Below are 19199 nucleotides of genomic sequence, written 5' to 3'. Positions count from 1 at the left end.
AAGAATATTAGCTTTTCTAAAATTTTATCAGGACCTTTTTTTCCTATCTCACTAGTCATTAGAAAACAGAGTATCTGAAATGAAACATTTTTTAATTTTCACTTATTCAATAAATATTTATTGAGCTCCTCCTGAGTACCGAACCTAGGCCCCAGACAGCAGACTCTGACACTAATTCATTCGTATTTTAATCAGATGAATATTAGAGTACTGACTGGTTCATATGTCTACCTTTCTCAGTAGACTTGGGCACAGGACAGACAACATTTTGAAATCACAACTGAAAAAAGTCACAGAAAGATGCTTTGCTTTATAAAATATTTTATCAGAATCCTAATGCTCATAAAAAAGATTTGTTTGTAAAAAATGGATTTAGGTAAAAGTTTTAAGAACCTAGCTCCCACTACAGTATTATAGACTGGGTCTCTCTCATGAGCTAACAAGGAAGGCTGCAGCATGTGGAACAATGATAATTTTGGTTTTTGAAAATTTTTTTATTTTTTAAAAATTTTATTTTGGGGTATAGCTGATTTATAACATTGTTAGTTTCATGTGTTTGACAACGTGATTCAGTTATACATATATCTATTCTTTTTTTCAGATTCTTTTCTCATATAGGTTATTACAGAGTACTGAGTAGAGTTCCCTGTACTATATAGTAGGCCTTTGTTGATCTATTTTACGTATAGTACTGTGTGTTAATCCCAAACTCCCATAAACCCATAAGAGGACGGGGGTATGGATAGATAACGAGGACTCAACCTTCCTTGGACTAGCAGTTAATAGAATAAAACAGGTGGCTACACCCTAACTGAGCTTGAGGAGGGTTTCATTTACCGGAGGACAGAGGATTCTTTCTTAAAACAATAAATTCTTTTTGAGATTATATTTTGACTTATATTCAGGTATCTAGGACCTGTCACATGCGGTGGACCTGTAACAAAACAACAACAAAAGCAAAAAATCAGGGAGAGGAATTCTTTGTCCAAGAAGAAAATGCCAAAAACTTAATCAATAATATTTCGCAGTTTTGCAGCCAAGATAGACAAATATGCATCCCATGAGGGAGACTCTTTACCAACATCCCCCATGGGTCACGTGATATAGAGACCTGAAAAACCTGGCACTCTCTGACTACAGGAACACTACAATTTTCTTTGACACAAGACCTCACATAATAAGACTGAGAGCTTCTAAGAGGACAGACATCTAAGCTGAAATGCTGACAATCCTTTCTGAGGATGAGTAGGAAGGTGATTATTGCAGAGACTGAGTGGGGAGTAAAATCAACAGCAAATCAAATGTTTAGTGGTTAAGGAAACTATACTACAACAAATTCTAATTTGCAGCTTCAATGAATTAAGGGAAAAAAAGAGCAAATGATTCAGTAATGTCACTCAAAACAGGAGGACGTCTGTCAAGTGGGCAAAGGGACATTTGCTTCTGACAGAGAAACATGAGAACAAGCAGTCTAAAAGATTAAAAAAAAAAAAAAAAATTAACCAGATCATTCAAATACCAGAGCTGGACTTTTTTGAGTCACTGATGAGTCAAATGAACTCTGGCATCCACATCAGAAGGTAGAAGAAGGACTGACGGCAATTATATTGCTGAAAAAAAAAAAAATCACAGGCTAGTGGGCTGAAAAAAGGAAAACAGCAACCAGCTATGAGTCAAATCAACAAGATCAAGTGACCAAAACAGAAAGAATCCCCACAATGCAGGAATTTTCCTGAACTGGTTGAAGGCAGTGAGAACACTTGCTTATTTGTCAACAAGAATCTCTTTTCTTATTACTCACTGGAAAAAAGAGCCCAGAGACAAAGAAATGGTAAAATAAAAGCTCAAACAATTGCAAATGTGCACAGGTAACATGTTGGATGCTTTCATTAACACGTGTTGCCTGAGGAGCGACAAACTGGATGTGGATCTGTGCCTTAAAAATGTGCCTTGCAAAAATACTCAAGGGCAGGGCCATGTCTGTCCACACAGACTACATCAAGCAGCCATGACAATGGCCAGTGAGGTGAAGGTTAGTTATACACTCCTGGTGCCCAGGCCATGCCCAGTAGAGATTAAGGCTCTACAGTGGTCCTGACATAAATAATAAACATCAATAAGGCAACCCTAACTACCAGGCTGTGTTTTGCTAGCACACAGGAGGCAGTTTTGTGTGACTTAATTTTTCAGGTGCTTCATGCAGGGACCACTAATGTCCTTGAAACCAAAGTACTGGTTACAGTGGGCAGTCTCTGTTTTCTGTACAAATCAGGAGCGGAAAAACATGAGTATGCAACCAAATCACTGCAACTAAAAAAAGCAAGCCACAGAATAATTTTGGTGATATTGTATTTCTTTTGGGGGTTGCCATGGAAATTTTGGAGCTAAGCTCCTTCACTTTCCATATTTATCAAGTGACTCCCGCTCGTTCTGATGACAAGCGCACCACATACAAGAGACAGGGTCTCTGCTGATCACAGAACCCAGAGGCGAGACAAGGAACGCACATGCAGAGCCCAGCCAAATTCTCCTGGCTTGGCAGGCCTGAACACGTCTGGCCCACTGAATACTCAGAGCTGAAGGATAAACAGGAAACAAAGACCTCTGATAACACTTTAGGGGAGCTTTCCCACCATGCACAACAGTATGTCATCATACAGGCTGGTATTTTAGCTTTCCACGAGGTCTTGGACTAGTTGTCAAAAAGAAGAGGTAAGATGACTGATCTGTAACAGCAGCTCATAACGTCTCACAGAGCCCAAAGGAGGGAACTGTCTCTGCACATGATCAAACAGGGAGAAAAGGGAGTCACCAGATGGAGGTTCTGCAAAGACCCAGGGCGTTACACGAAAAATACTAAAGCAGAAGCAAATGCCCAGAGGCTTTCCTGGGCTATGTTGGAGCAAAAGGTGTACTTTCTCCCACTTGTTAAAATTTTGCAATGAAGCCTGTTATGTATCATCTTGACAAGATAGGATGATAATAGCAAGGCAGCTTAATGAATTTTGCAATAAAAAATGATGAGTACACAGCAATTTTGGAGTCTGCCATCTCTGGGAAACACCCAAGTACACAAGAAGCTTGGAATCAAGACTTTCCGAAGCAATTTTTCTCCCCTGTAGCTTTTGCTCCTGATAAGGGTGGCATGCCAAGCCCCACTAAAATCTGAGCTGGTCTGATTACAAGCTTGCTGACCCAGTCTCAGTCCCTATGATAAAAATAATCTTAGGAAACAGTTTGGGCAACACGTTTGAGCACATGAAAACAGTTTGGACAATGTTTTAAAAAATAATCTTAAAACATAGTTTGGGCAATATTGTATTAAACAGGGAGGTGACAAGTGAAAAATGTCAATGGCGCTTGGACCACAGATACAGGACATGCGATCACAACTTCTGGCAACTTGTCTTCAGCAAAACCACCACCGATCTCGGTCCCCTATGGACTGGCTGACATACTCTCCCTGTGGTGCCCATAATAACCCTCTGCTTTGCAAAGGGAAAGAATGCCAGTGAAAATGGGTTTCATGAGAGAATGGGGAAGTCATTGTGGCTGGTCCCAGATTGAAGAGATTCACAGGAATGAGATGCCGAGGTACAACAGGGAAGCCTGCTCCTGAAACAACATTTCAAAAACCACATTTTAGAAATGCACCTCTAATTAACGGCTGAACAGGGACTTGAATGTTCAGAGTTAAAGAGACACTTTGCTGCTCACAACATAGCCTTCTTTCCTCCCTGAGAACTTACTTTTGAGGAGGGACACTCCCTCTAACCTATGGTTCCCCGATAACTGAGAAAGCCCACACACAGACTGCTGACGTATTGCTGACAATGCGGTTTCTTCTTTCCCACTACTTATGGGAAAAGAGAAACTGATACAGTTACTTATTTTTATACCATAACTCATTGCAAAATGGGTTGAGATAGTAAATGAAATGTAAGATTAGAGTGCTTTTAATAACTTAAAAATTAGTTAATACATAATAAATATGCATTTCTCTCTAGTTTAAAAGTAACAACGGCATACAAATACTCCAGATATATTCTGGTGCATAAAAGTCCAGTTGGTTTTCTATATGTAGAAATAGGTGCTTATATAAATTTTTTTTTCTTTTAACAAAGCAGGATAACATAATGCCTAATGCTGTGATACCTGTTTTGCTCATATAGTGATAATGCCAGAGATGGCAGCCTGGAATATGTTCTTTTTAATTTAATCTTTTTCCTGCCATTAGCTTTCCACAGCATCACTTTCTAAGGGCCACATCAACTATGCAGGTCTCAGTCACACTGGTAACCACATACAATTAAGACCAGAGCCACATTACACCTTACAGTGTGTGTGACAATAGGAATTCCTGTGGATACACACGCTGTCTGCCAAAACAAACAGGTGTGTCCAGAGTACCCAGGCTCTGCAGAGGCTACCTGAGAAAAGACACATGCCGCAGGTTCGACAGCTCCGAGAGAGGCATTACGTAAACCTCTGAATGGTCACAGTTATTTTTCAGCAAGGGAGACACACGTGCGAAGTACATGAGCTGAATTCTCAACTTTTCCCTGGGTCTGTCTGGGAGAGGGTCCAGGATGAACTAACTGAACTAAAAGAATTAATCAGAGCTATAATCTCAGCAGATATTTAATAAGATCTGTGTAAAACAAAGCCCAAGAATCCATTCCTAGACCCACCAAGGCTGCACAACCCACCCCTGGCTGCTGATGCATGGCACTCTAGCATTGAACGGGCTCTCTCTGGGCCAGGGCGACTCTGCATTACTTTCACGTATGGGCCTCTCCTTTGGAATCTGCAGGCTCCAGAGAGGGGATATTTTCTTAGTCAAACATAAAGTAGGACTCCTGACGGTAATCATCATAATCGGAGCTAACATTTATTAGGTGCTTACTATGTTCTAGGCCTGCTGTCAAGTATGCTACATGCACTGGCTCACTTAATCATGGCAATTGCCCTCCAAGGAAGCGATTATTAGTGATCGGTTTTACAGATGAGCAAATGGAGGTTCACAAATGAAAAGTAATGAACTCCAGGCTGCAGAGCTGGTGGCAGACAGAGATGGCACTTTTAAAATGGCAGAGGCCTGAGCTCCAGCCATTACCTGATTCAAAATGTACTGGGGAGACCAGGCGTCTGTATTTTCAACAAGCTCCTCACATGATCTTAATGTATACCCAAGTTGAAGAACCATACTTCCAAGAAACATATTTGAGAACCTGGAACAGCTGTACTTTGGAGACACTGTGGCTATGGTTCCAGACCACTGCAATAAAGCCAATATCGCAACAAAGCAAGTCACATGAATATTTTGGTTTCCCAGTGCATATAAAAGTTATGTTCATACTACATTATTGCCTATTAAGTATATAATAACACTATGTCTTAAACAACAATGTACATACCTTAATTAAAAAAAAACTTTATTGCTAAAAAATTTATTAGCTAATCATTATCTGACACCACGGGGTGTCACACAGTATCTTTGAAGCACAATAAAGTGAAGTGCAATAAAAAGAGGTATGTCTTTGTAGATACTAAAAAGCTGGGACAAAATGATAAATGTTACCTTGCAACCTCATGGAAGAAATCTTAAAAAGTACAAGGCCCATGTGCCTGGTTCCCTCCAATCCTCTGGCTCTACCTTCTACAGTTGTCTGAAAAAAGTACAGCTGTGTGTCAGTACCGTTCACCTAGACACACCAGTCTAGTCTCTGCTGTATGATGTATCTGCATGGAAACTTGGAGATTAAACAGTAATCTCCTTTGCTACCATTCATCTGGCAGTACAGATGAAAAACCTTTTATCTGCTCTGAGGTGATCACAAACAAGATTGCCTCAGCCCAGCATATTAAGCGACTGCTGAATGCACACAGCTCACTGCAGAGTTGCTGTGAGATGCGGGGTTGGGGAGGGGGGTGGCCATGGCGTGGCTGCTGCCTGCTACCACACGTAGTGAGGAACCCATTCAAAATGGTCCAAGCTGCCTCTGTGGCAGCGCTGGGCACTGGACAGATAGCGTTTCTTCCTTCTTTAACTCAGTCTAGAAAGGTTTTCACTTCTGTGGCTCGAGAAGTGACAGAGGCACTCTTCTAGAGACAACAAGGGATGGGGAAGGGACATGGCCTGGGTCCAAATTCCTCCTCTGCCATTTACCAGTTGGATGACTGCTAATCCCCTAGAGCCCCAGTTTACTTGTTTGTAAAATGTGGATGATGAGAACCTATCTCATGGGGTGATGACCAATTATAAGGATGAGATGAAGTAACACTGGGAAAAGGAAAAAACCACCTGGAGAAGACTCCAGTAACTACTCTCAGATTAAAGCAGAGGAGTCTTACAGACGTGCCCAGACACACAACTGGTCTACCCTCACAGAAGGAAAAACTCCTGGAAAATAAGACATGCATCTGTGAATATCAACAGGTTAGATACTTCCATGACAACCTGAGACCAGAGTGTTGGCACAGATTCACATCTAAGAGAAAAAAACAGGCTCCAACTTCTGCACAGGCTGGGGACACTGCAGTGAGGAGAGGGGAAAACATGTGTCAATGGAAAGCACCTACTCTGAATTTTGGGCTCATCAAGCATTTCAACTGGGGGCTGAAGAGAAGGCTGACCCACAACCACAGGAAATATTAAATTGCAACTGTGCCAATGAGATTGAGAAAAAACATAACTCAAACAAGAGCAGGCACATCGACATAAGAGAAATGAAGTTCTGGCAATATCATATGAAGTTTGAAGGTACAAGGGAGGGACATGGAGATATTGTGTAGGGGTAGATTTGTGTGTCCTCACAGATGTCATCCCTGTAACAAGAATCTGAAGAAAGGTAAGGTCACATCAAACCCGGAGAGGTGTCACAATGAACCCAAAGTTTTCAACATGAAATTGACGGATGATTGGTGAGTGTCCACAATGATATAAAAACCAACAGGCAACATCTGTACCTGATTCCAGTTGACTGGACAGAAGAATCTTGAGTTAGTGTATGTTAAGAGGAAGGATCTGAGTCAAAAATTTAGAGCAAGATCTGTGGACTACAACTGTGGTACATGTTCCACAGTTGGGACATATGACAATTCTAGGGTTTGATGTGGATGAACATTCTTTAGCTTAACAGTTACTTATGTTTTAATATTTAATATTTAAAAATCCATGTATTTACCAGGCTGGTTCCAAATAGGGAAAGGAGTACATCAAGGCTGTATATTGTCAACCTGCTTATTTAACTTATATGCAGAATACATCATGAGAGATGTTGGACTGGAGGAAGCACAAGCTGGAATCAAGATTCCGGGGAGAATTATCAATAACCTCAGATATGCAGATGACACCACCTTTATGGCAGAGAGTGAAGAAGAACTAAAGAGCCTCTTGATGAAAGTGAAAGAGGAGAGTGAAAAAGTTATCTTATACCTCAACATTCACAAAACTAAGATCATGGCATCCAGTCCCATCACTTCATGGCAAATAGATGGGGAAACAAAGGAAATAGTGAGAGACTTAATTTTTGGGGGCTCCAAAATCACTGCAGATGGTGACTACAGCCATGAAGTCTTTTAATTTAAAAGACGCTTACTCCTTGGAAGGAAAGTTATGACCAACCTAGATAGCATATTAAAAAGCAAGATGCTTGCTCCTTGGAAGAAAAATTATAACCAACCTAGTCAGCATATTAAAAAGTAGAGGCATTACTTTGCCAATAAAGGTCCATCTAGTCAAAGCTATGGTTTTTCCAGTAGTCATGTATGGATGTGAGAGCTGGACCATAAAGAAAGCTGAGCACTGAAGAATGGATGCTTTTGAATTATGTGTTGGAGAAGACTCTTGAGAGTCCCTTGGACAGCAAGGAGATCCAACCAGTCCATCCCAAGGAGATCAGTCCTGAATATTCATTGGAAAGACTGATGCTGAAGCTGAAACTCCAATACTTTGGCCACCTGATGTGAAGAACTGACTCACTGGAAAAGACCCAATGCTGGGAAAGATTGAAAGTGGGAGGAGAAGGGGACGACAGAGTATGAGATGGTTGGATGGCATCACTGACTCAATGGACATGAGATCTGAGTAAGCTCTGGGAGTTGGTGATAGACAGGGAGGCCTGGCGTGCTGCAGTCCATAGGGTCGCAAAGAGTTGGACACGACTCTTCGAGTCGTGACTGAACTGAGTGACTGAACTGAACTGAATGTTTTCATGTATATTAGAGAGTAATACGGTAAGATAACAAAACTGATATTTTAGAAATTTTATTTAATAGGATGAGGCAATGTAAAGAAGTAAGGTTCTTAAAAACTGATTTAAAGAAATGTATCAAACAAACAACAGTGGAAAAGTTATACGGTTGTGGCCCAAAGAGTAGATGAAGGATTATGTACATGATGCCAAGTTTGGGAAGTACTGTGCTAGGCATGGATAGAGGCCTTAAACTGAAAGACATCACTGTATGGAAATATATGTTTTTTTTCACAGATTACCTGCAGAATCTTCACCAGTACTTTGATCCCAAAGTGTAAACTCAGCGACGTGCTTTGATAAAATCTTCCATCTTTACAGAGTGAAGTAAGCCAGAAAGATAAAGACCAATACAGTATACTAACGCATATATATGGAATTTAGAAAGGTGGTAATGATAATCCTATATGCAAAGCAGAAAAAGAGACACAGATGTACAGAACAGACTTTTGGACTCTGTGGGAGAAGGTGAGGGTGGGATGTTTAGAGAGAACAGCATCGAAACATGTATATTATCAAGGGTGAAACAGATCACCAGCCCAGGTTGGATGCATGAGACAAGTGCTCGGGGCTGGTGCACTGGGAAGACCCAGAGGGAGCGGGTAGAGAGGGAGGTGGGAGGGGGGATCGGGATGGGGAATACATATAAATCCATGGCTGATTCATGTCAATGTATGGCAAAAGCCACTACAATATTGTAAAGTAATTAGCCTCCAACTAATAAAAATAAATGGAAAAAAAAAAAATCTTCCATCTTTGTTCATAGATCAGACAAAGGGGAGGGTTTGGTGTGTGGCAATAGTACCCTGTCACCTGCTCATGTGACAGTGGTGAGCAGCTGCACTGCAACCTAGGAGGAGTGAGTGCTGGCAGAACCTTTCAGCTCTGGGCCAGTCTTCCTCACCCACTTCTCCTACAGGCCAGCCTGAGTAATTACTCTAATTTCTCGGGGAACTGGGGGTTCCAAAGCAAACTCTAAAAAGTATACATACACCCCTATATACTTTTCAATGACAATGTTTCTCCCAAGGAAAGGAGGAAAGCTGAGCATCCCGCAAGTATCCTCACATACAAGCATGCAGCCCTGTTTCCAGGGAGGGTTTCCTTCTGCTCCCAGGGAAGATCTACTGCTTCACTGTCTTCCTGTCTCACATCCTCCTGTCCACCGTGTTCAGACAGGGACAGCTTGATCTGCAGCTTAAGCACGTCTGCCTTCACACATCCTTAACTTTCACTCGCCGCCTCGTGTGACAGAATTAATCTTGAGAAGAGATCCAATTGATTTTCTCCTGATCGCCACCTTCTTTCTTACATGCTCTGAGAATATGCTTTAAGACCTGATCCATGTATGGCAAAAACCACTACAATATTGTAAAGTAATTAGCCTCCAACTAATAAAAATAATTGGGGGAGAAAAAAAAAAGACCTGATCCATAGCTGCCTCTGTTCCCATCTAAGCATCAACTTGGCACTTTTTCAAGCTTAGAGGAATTTACCAATATCATTTGATCTGTCCTGAGCCGCAAACGTACACTGCTTAGCACAAAACCTTAGGTGACCGTGGCTGTCCTGGAAATATGAGAAGCTTCTCACCCCACAGCCAGATACTGTGTTCGTGGCAGATGAGGGTGAGGCCAGGCCTGTTGCAAGTATTCTCTGGTACAGACCACAGTGAGAATGTCCCTAGCTAGATACTTAAGGGGAACACAGGCTACTGTTTGAAGGAAAGCCAGTTGCAGTATGGGGTCAAAGCCCTGAAACTGTGCCTATCTGCTGACCCAGGGACTCTTCCAGGAATTTATCTTAAGGAAATAATCATGAATATGAACAGATTCAGCTACAAAGATGATATAGTGGTTTTATTCATAAAAGCAAGGTATCTGAAACAACCCAAGTGGATACACCAAGATGTGGCCACATTATGGGATACAGCAATCTCTTTAAAAGCAGTGATCCTCCAAGGTGGGGCAGATTTGTTCTCAGGAATAATGATAGAAAGGCTGTTACTTCTGGAAGACAAAGGGATAGAAAATATTTTCTGTAACAAAGAGAAAGATGCCAATCCAGATATAGAATGTCTTCCCTCCTCAAAACCAAGACGATCATTTTTTCTGATTTGTGATTTTACTGTAACTCAGAGAATATTGTTATTATCACATAATACATAACAGATATATCATATTTGTATAAATATATAAAACCATACAGACTACATATTAATATATTAAATAAAATATATAATAATTATATACTAATCTAGCACTTTCACACCCCCAGCATTTACAGAGCACCATCTGAAGTGCTTTAATCCTCACAACAAACCTGTGAGGCAGAAAACCATTACCCCCGTCTTGCAGAAGAGGAGCCTGAGGCCCTGCAATAGTAGAGAATGGGCCCACGTGACACAGCCAGGGAGCTGTCGAGGAGGGCTCTCACCCAGGCAGCTGTGCCCATGAGCACTTTCAACCACCAGATTCTCCTGCCTCCCCAACACACACTTCTCTGTGAGAGCAGCTATATGCCGACTTACTGTTACCTATTCACTTGTCTACTTCCTTTACTCAATCGTGAGTTCCTGACAGACAAGGTCACGTTTTTATCCTCCTCGGTTCCTACGTGTGATTAAACAGTAACTAATGATAACAGGAGCAGCTGTCAGCCGATCACCCTTGCCACGTCCTGTGCTAGTTGCTTAACTGCATAAATCCCATCACTTTCCTCTGAGTTAGGGCCTATTAACCCTACTGTACACACAAGTAAACTGAAGCTGAGAGAAAGTAGGAGGCTTGCCCAAATGCTGTTACTGGTACAGAAGCCCAGGTCTGCCTGCCCATGGGCAGTGCTGGGGCCTTCAAACCCCTTCCTCCACCGCTGGACTCCCTCATTACAGGAACTGACGAGAAACCACACTGGAGATCTGAGAGCCCAGTAACCCGATTGCTGCAAAGTACTCAGAAATTCAGAAGTGAAAACAAGATTTGATACAGTCATGGTGAGAACCTTCTGCTATTTGGAGCAAGGAAGGCAGTGCTCTCTTATTAATCCATTAATTAATCCACACACTTAGTAAGTATCTACTGTGCGCCAGGCCTGGAAGAAGTGGAGGGGAAGGAGAAGCAAGCCAAACAAGGTCCCCAAACAGAGAGAGCCCCATTCCAGTGGTATGCGTGTCTCGTGCTAATAAGCATAGAATTACAACCTGAGAAAAGGAAGGGAAACTGGTTCCAGCGGAGCCAATAACAAAGGAGGGGTTGAAGAAGCAGTGCCTGAACTAAGTTTTGACTGTGTGAACTGGGGGAAAAGAGGCTCAGCTATCTGCCCACAGGAGATCTAGAAAGTGGATCCTGGACAGTGTGGCTCCTTGCCTTTCATCCTCAGCACCCCTGCTTCCCGTCCTGTCGAGGTTACTCAGTCACAGAACCTGGGAGGGCATGATGGTCAATACACTGTCCTCAAGGTCACAAAAGGCAGCAGCTTACACACAAAGGTAGAGGTAAGTTTCTCCGGGCAGTGGGGAGGCGGCCGAGGTATTCTTAGGCACCCTAGGCAGTGACTCACGTTTCTCTGTTGACTGCACGGTGTGGAAGAGCGTCAAGGGCCTCTCGCTGCAGGACGGGGGTTTGGAGTCACTGCTCTTCTTCCGAGACAGGTGCAGTTGGGCATTGGTGAGGGGCGTGTCTGGCACGGTGTTAAATATCTGCAAAATAGTTTCATAAAAAGGTTACACACTAATGTGAACCCAGAAGAAAGCACAAGTCTGGACCTGTATGATTAGAAAGTCTGGTGGGGTCTAAGAACCAGCTAGAAAAAGATTGAAAAAGACCACCAGCATCTGCTCAGGACTCTATTGTAAGCATCTCTAGGAACTGGCAGGAAACAGTCTCCTTTGGAAGTATACCCCAAGGGTCAGGAACCATCCACTTCCACTTCCCACCCCTTCTGTTATCATTTCCATGGATTTTCTTTCTGTTGTTCTCTCCAGGGCCAATGGAAAGTAGCCACTGTCTGTGAAAAGGACTCAAATTTTTTTTTATTACCTTTATCCAGAACTGATTAATCAAAATCACTTTCCTGTTCTTCATTGTGCATGGGTCTATTTCCTAGTTCTTAACAACTGCTTCACAATTTTCTGAGGATGTTAAACATGCATTTAAATGACATCCCCCAAAGAAGCCCAGAACAGGGCATCATTTTCTCATCCTCAGTCATCTCTAGCTGGACCATCTTTTCTACTTCAGCAGCTTTGTTTTATCTTTGAGCTGAAAAAAAAAAAAAGGCTGTTTCTCCCAACTCTTGATGAGAGAAGTAACATACATACTACAAACTGTTTGGAAAAAGTAGAAAAGCTTCAAGAAGAAAACAGAAAAACTCTCCCAATTCCACTATTTAGATATAACCACTGTTAGCATTTGAATTTTATTTCCACATGAGCTTTTTTGTTTTAAGCTTTCACTGCAAAAAACAAAACAAAACAGGTCCACGGTAAAAAAAAAAAAAAAAAAAGAAGTGAGAAGAAAATGACAGATAAAATTCATGACAATGCCTATCTTTTTTCCTACAGATCCAAGTATGACAGTTACCACTGTTATAATAGTTATACCACTGTTAAAATAGCCACCACTTACATGGTGCTCACCATGATCACAGTCACCACCCTGCAACATCAGCTCCCTAAGGACCAGTCGCTGCATGTGTTTCCCGTGTAGCTCACTCAGCTCCATGTGACCCAGAGCATCAGGTGCTGTTCTCACCACTTATAACGAAGGACTGAGGCAGAGAGGTTAAACTGCCACAATTACAAACATAATTACAGATGATAACACAGAAAAACTGTGTCCCTAAATTTTCTATATTTCCTTTTTAAGAGCATATGATAACAACACTAATTCATTCAGCCTGGAGAGATCTTTTTAGCATCTCCTTTCTACCAACATTCTGGGTACAGCATGTTTCCTGTGGTTTAGAGAGTCTGCATCTAGCAGCTGTGATTTACTGAGTATCAACCATGTCAGGAACCATCTCAAGTGCTTTGTATGAGTTATCTCACTTAATGTTAAAATACACTTCTCCATAATTGGGATCCTATTCTTTTTACAGTTTTGTATCCTATATGTTTCTTCTAACATTGTATTGTAACATTTCCCCCTTCATTAAAAAATCTTCAAACCTTATTCTTCTTGGCTGCATAATATACCCACTGTATTACGATATCAACATTTATTGACCCATTCATTATCATCTCATACTCTGGAGTCTTCTGGATCATCTGTTTCCCAGTAATCACAAGTGATGAGAGGAAAGTGGTGGCACCCCCATGCCCCTCACCTATGGGTGGCCCTAGACACAGGAGAATCTTTCCCACGGTTTTCTCCCCTTTGTGCGTGCATTAAAAAGCAGAACTCAGAAGCTGAGATATAGGAAGCAAAGTCATAAGAATGATAAGAATTTCAGCCAAAACAGCTGCTCTCCATGAGTTGGCAGGTCTTTGGGTTCCAATGATGCCAGCCAGCTGGTGCAGTCAGTCTCCCTTCCAAACACAGCTGTCTGAAAACAGCATTATCATATTTTCCCCAAGGGACTGAATTTTCAGCAAAATAAACTGAATCACTACATAGCTGAGTTCATTTGGGGCAAGGATGTAAGGAGAGAAGGGAACTTAAAAACAACAAAAACCCCCAGCTTCCAGAGGAGCTTGAACCCCCAAAATAAGTACCAGTGCTACACATGTCACCAGGATCCCTCTGAGGATCTCCAAGGAAAGAAAACAGAAACTATGCTTGTTGCTGAGCTCAAGGACCACAGTGCTAAGACCTAAGAAGCTCCCTCCCACTTTGTTCTGCACCCCAACGATCCAGCCAGGGGTGCCCCTAGGTGACACCCTGTGCACCAGTAACACTGGCACTTGCTCTTATATATGAGTGTCTGCACCTGCCAGTCACTGTGCTAGGTCAACTCAGTGCAGCCAAGCAGGAGGACCATTCCACAAGGAGAGATTTCCTGAACCACATGGCCCAGCAGGAGAGGGGCTTGGATGGAACCCTAGACCTGCAGTTTCCAACTCCCCTCCCCATCTCCACAGCAGTTCTCAGCATTCAGCTCATCTTCTCCAGCCAACCTATACTACCAAAGCTGCTGCCCAAACTTGCAAGTACAGATTTCAACAAATAATGATGTCTCTTAACACCCTCCTGCCTCTGGCCTTAAGTACAGCATGTTCTGCAATTCCAAGCAAAAAATATCTGAAAATGAATTCAGACTAAGTGATAAGCCCCCACCTCCTATGTCTGGCTTCCAAATTTTGTCTTTCTTTTTCTAATGAGCTACTGAAAATGAAATCCTTGTACAACCACAATAAGAAAAATGATAATGCATATGCAGCATTTTCATTTCAACTGTCACCAGAAAAGTGAGCATTTCCTCTTTCCTAAAAACTGTACTACATGCTAGAGAAACAAAGAAGAGTGAGTCGTGAGGAAGAGCTACCGATTTAAACAGAGGAGTGGAAAATTGCTTCCCAAACTGTGTTTATACACTGATAAATAAGAGGAGACATAGGAATTACATTCTGCTTATTGGCTGTTCTCTCTAAAAGGAAAGCTATTGGAGCATACTAGAATCATTCTAGTTCTAGAAGATTTTCTCCATGGGCCAGAGCTATAGTCCTGAGGTCTAGCTCTCTCGGCCTCAGTGCAAGCCAGGTCCAGGCTTTTGAAGAACTTGGACAGGGCTATTTTCAGGATCAAATGGACACATGTGCAAGTGGGCCTGCTATGAAATGTGGAGTGCCAGACATAAGACTATCATCATTATTATTACATGGTTTTTTTTGAGGCATAAGGACGTGCAAATCAGACCAATTCAGAACAGAAGATACAAACTTTCACTAAGGAGTCTGGGCAATCACTCCCCAAACTACTGTTGTTCCTTTAACTCTGCAACTTGAATACATACAAGTTGTTTAAAGGCTGCTCACTGTTGAGCCAACTTCTCAGCCAGGCCAAGAGATGCCTGTGTGCTAAAAGTGAGCTGGAATTCTAATGAGTATTCAAATGATTCACAATTTTGCTGTTACTCCAATCCTAATTTGTTTGGAAGCGATGACTTCAAGAGAACCCTGTGCAGTTTCCTTCATTCTAATGAGTAGAATCAGTGTACCAACATATCTGCCGAACAATGGAAGTATGAGCTCACGTAGTCTCTGAGCAATAGATTTATGAAGCTCTACCAGGTAGCTGAACAATCTACTCATCTCACGGAGACTTTCCAAATTAACAGAAAAGCGGGGGGGGCGGGGAGGTTATTCTATACCCCAAGTGTCCCATTAATTCTGTTCAAATTTACAAACGAATTCTGACTTAGGAGTGCCTTGGAAATAACAGTTATTAGGAAGGCTCTAAAGGCTTCTGGAAGCTAACAGGGAAAAGTGAAATCACTCAGTTGTGTCCGACTCTTTGCGACCCCATGGACTGTAGTCTACCAGGCTCCTCTGTCCATGAGATTTTCCAGGCAAGAATACTGGAGTGGGTTGCCATTTCCTTCTCCAGGAAATCTTTCCAACCCAGGGATTGAACCCGGGTCTCCCGCATTGTAGGCAGACACTTTACTGTCTAAGCCATCAGGGAGGAGAAGACCATAAAATAAAAATATGATTCTAAATAACTCTCCCAAGTATCCCTAATTTCAAGATTCCTACAAGTAGAATGAGCAGACCTGTAAATACCAAGCTACTGTTTCCCCTTCAGCTGTGTGGCAGAATGGTCAGGGATGGCTTGGCCTCTGCAGTCACACAGAGCTGGGCTAAGTCCTGGTCTGGCTGCTCAGTGGGCAGGACTAACATCACCAACACATAGTGGCATCATTGCCATGTAACGGATGCAACTTATACGTGGAATCTAAAAAAGTAGTATTATACAAATGAACTTATTTACAAAACAGAAACAGAGTCACGGATACCTAAAATAAACTGTGGTTACCAATGGGGGTGTGGGGTCGGGAAGAGTGGGGAGACTGAGACTGACATATTACTAGACAGTCCGTCCTGAAGGAGATGAGCCCCGGGGTCCACTGGACGGACTGGTGCTAAAGCCGAAACTCCAGCACTTGGGCCTCCTCATGTGAAGAGTCGATTCATTGGAAAAGACCTGATGCTGGGCGGGATTGGGGGCAGGAGGAGAAGGGGACGACAGAGGATGAGATGGGTGGATGGCATCACCGACTCAATGGGCACGAGTTTGAGTAAACTGTGGGAGTTGGTGATGGACAGGGAGGTCTGGTGTGCTGCGATTCATGGGGTTGCAAAGAGTCGGACATGACTGAACGACTGAACTGAACTGAACTGATACAGAAAATAGATAACTAACAAGAACCTACTGTATAGCACAGGGAATGTTACTGAATACTCTATAATGACCTATATGGGAAAAGAATCTAAAAAAGGGTGGATATATGCATAACTGATTCATTTTACTGTATAGCAGAAACTAACACAACAATGTAAATCAACAAGACTCCAATAAAAATTAATTAAAAAAAAACCTAAACATCATACAAAAAATAAATATATACGAAAGGAATTTACCATCATTTTATGGGGAGAAAGCAAATAGGCATTGGAGCCATACAGACTTGGGTTCAACTTGGGCAAAAGCCTTAACCCCTTTGAGCCGTTTCCCTTGTGTAAATGGGAATCTAACACCTATCCTTCAGAGATACTGAAAAGTTAATGCACATTAAATGCTGAGCACAGAACCTGATAAAGGGTGGGCAGGAGGTAGAGTTAGGGTAAAAGACAATAAAAATATCCCGTTTGTTGAGTGCTTATCATGCTGTTATTCACACGGATTATCTCAGGACTTGGGCTTCCCTGGTGGCTCAGACAGTAAAGAATCTGCCTGCAGTGCAGGAGACAAGGGTTCAATCCCTGGGTGGGGAAGATACCCCAAAGAAGAGAACGGCTACCCACTTCAGTATTCTGGGAATTCTTCAGAATTCCATGGACAGAGGAGCCTGGTGGGCTACAGTCTGTGGGGTGGCAGAGAGTTGGACACAACTGAGCAACTAGCACTTTCACTTTCTCTCAGAATTTACCACTATTCTTGGGGTTTCCCAGGTGGCGCTAGTGGTAAAGAACGCAACTGCCAATGCAGAAGACACAGAAGACACGGGTTCAGTCCCTGGGTCGAGAAGATCCCCTGATGGAGGGCATGGCAACCTACTCCAGTATTCTTGCCTGGAAAATCCCATGGACAGAGGAGCCTGGCGGGCTACAGTCCATGGGGTCACAAAGAGTTGGACACGACAGAAGCAGATGTTAAGTTAAGCATTGTCATCTCATAGGTGAGATTCATTGAGATGAGCTGATTTGTTTAAGGTCACATGGATGAGTACAGCTGGACTAGGACTTAAGACAGCTTAGCTGGACTGTCTGGGTCTTAATCACCTGTGGCCTTTATATCTGTTATTAATTTGAGAGACAAAAAACAAAATGCAAAGATCATAGTTGTGGAGTCTGATGGATCTGATTTTAGTCACTCACTAGCTCTGTGACTTTGAACAAATTATATAACTCTGACCTTCAGCTGCTGCATCTATAAAAACTTCTGGGACTGAGGTGACGACAGAAGCACCTAACACAGTTTGACACTCAGTGCCCAAAAGCCATGATTGTATCCAATAAAAAAAATATAAGAAGGAAAATAACTGGAGACTCAACAATGAATTATCTGCAGAAGATTTAATTTATAAGTGCAAATTTAATTACTGTTCTTTGCAAAACATCGATCTTAAATGCTTACAGCAATGTTAGAATTTGCTGTTCTTTTCCCCTTGTTGTCTGCAAAATTCAAATTTCACTGCTGCCCCCCACCCCTCCCTTGGGCCCATCTTGACACTGGAGACCATTGACACTTGTGGGATTTATCCTTAGCCATGTCACATATACATTTTTATATCTATTCTGATTCCACCTGTAATATGCTTCTGCAATTTACAAGGATTAGAAGCCTCCCCATAATGTGTGTGGTGTACTCTTTATTATGTGCTGTGATTTTTATGGGAGGAAAATTAGGTAATGATGAAGAGTTCCTGGTCTGTAACTGAAAAGTAGTTGAGACAATAAATCAACGACAAAGGCCTGGGATTACAAGGCAAAAGAGAAAGGCTTCTAGAGAGAGGAGACTAAGCACTTTCCTGAGACACGGTGCGTCAGGGTTTCAAGTAATAAAAAAAATAACAAGTTATGGGCTTATTTATCTGAGGAGTGTCTGCTTTGGAGCTGAAGGACTAGGCCTACACATACCGGCTTACATACTGCCCACTCTTTCTATCAACAGGCTGTAGAGCAGGATTGCTCAGGGTACGGCAAACCATAAACCCAGTGCCTTTCTGCTGGAAAGCCAGGCAAGTCTTAGCAGGGCTCATTTAATATAATAGTTAAGAAGCCAAATTCAGAGGCTACAGGCACAGAGAGGTTTTTTAAGGACAGTTGGAAGTTCAATGTCCTTTTGATATCAGCATTTTGGCCCAGAGAACAGCAATTTGGAAAATAGTTTGTGGAGTTTTATTAAAAGTTCCTCAAAAGGAACCAATTCCATTTAGTAACTGGCCATATATATAGCCAGCTGTGATTTTCCTTATCTCCAAAATGATTCTATTTCCTATTATCTTTGCTGACAGAGAGGAATAGAGTATAACATAACAAAGCTCCATCGTTACTTGAGAACCATTAAAGAAGCTTCACAATTCAAATATGCTTGGTTTTTCTGGGGCTTTACTGGCGGGGTGGTGGGGGGAATACACATGTTCAGATCCACAACCTATGAAACTAAGGAAGAACAGTTTACATGGCATTAGACACAACAAATAGAAAAAAGGTCTGTGACAGAACCATTCTGGCCCAGCATATAAGTAATTCCAGCTTATTTCTAGACCTAATTGGATAGAACC

At 42.2% G+C, this 19199-nt stretch overlaps 1 protein-coding gene across 7 annotated transcripts in view; it reads right to left on the bottom strand.

Annotated features, from left to right (window-relative positions):
* Positions 1–19199, bottom strand: part of ARHGAP26 (Rho GTPase activating protein 26) — a 663940-nt gene that overhangs the window by 82125 nt on the left and 562616 nt on the right. For all 7 annotated transcript variants that reach the window (XM_065918816.1, XM_065918817.1, XM_065918815.1 and 4 more), the window contains one exon: positions 11814–11952. In XM_065918816.1, coding sequence (XP_065774888.1) covers positions 11814–11952 — 139 coding nt within the window. The remainder of the gene's footprint in view (positions 1–11813; positions 11953–19199) is intronic.

Source organism: Muntiacus reevesi, chromosome 1 (assembly GCF_963930625.1).
Source record: "Muntiacus reevesi chromosome 1, mMunRee1.1, whole genome shotgun sequence".
Taxonomy (NCBI): Eukaryota; Metazoa; Chordata; class Mammalia; order Artiodactyla; family Cervidae; genus Muntiacus; species Muntiacus reevesi.
This window is presented reverse-complemented; position numbering and strand designations above follow the sequence as displayed.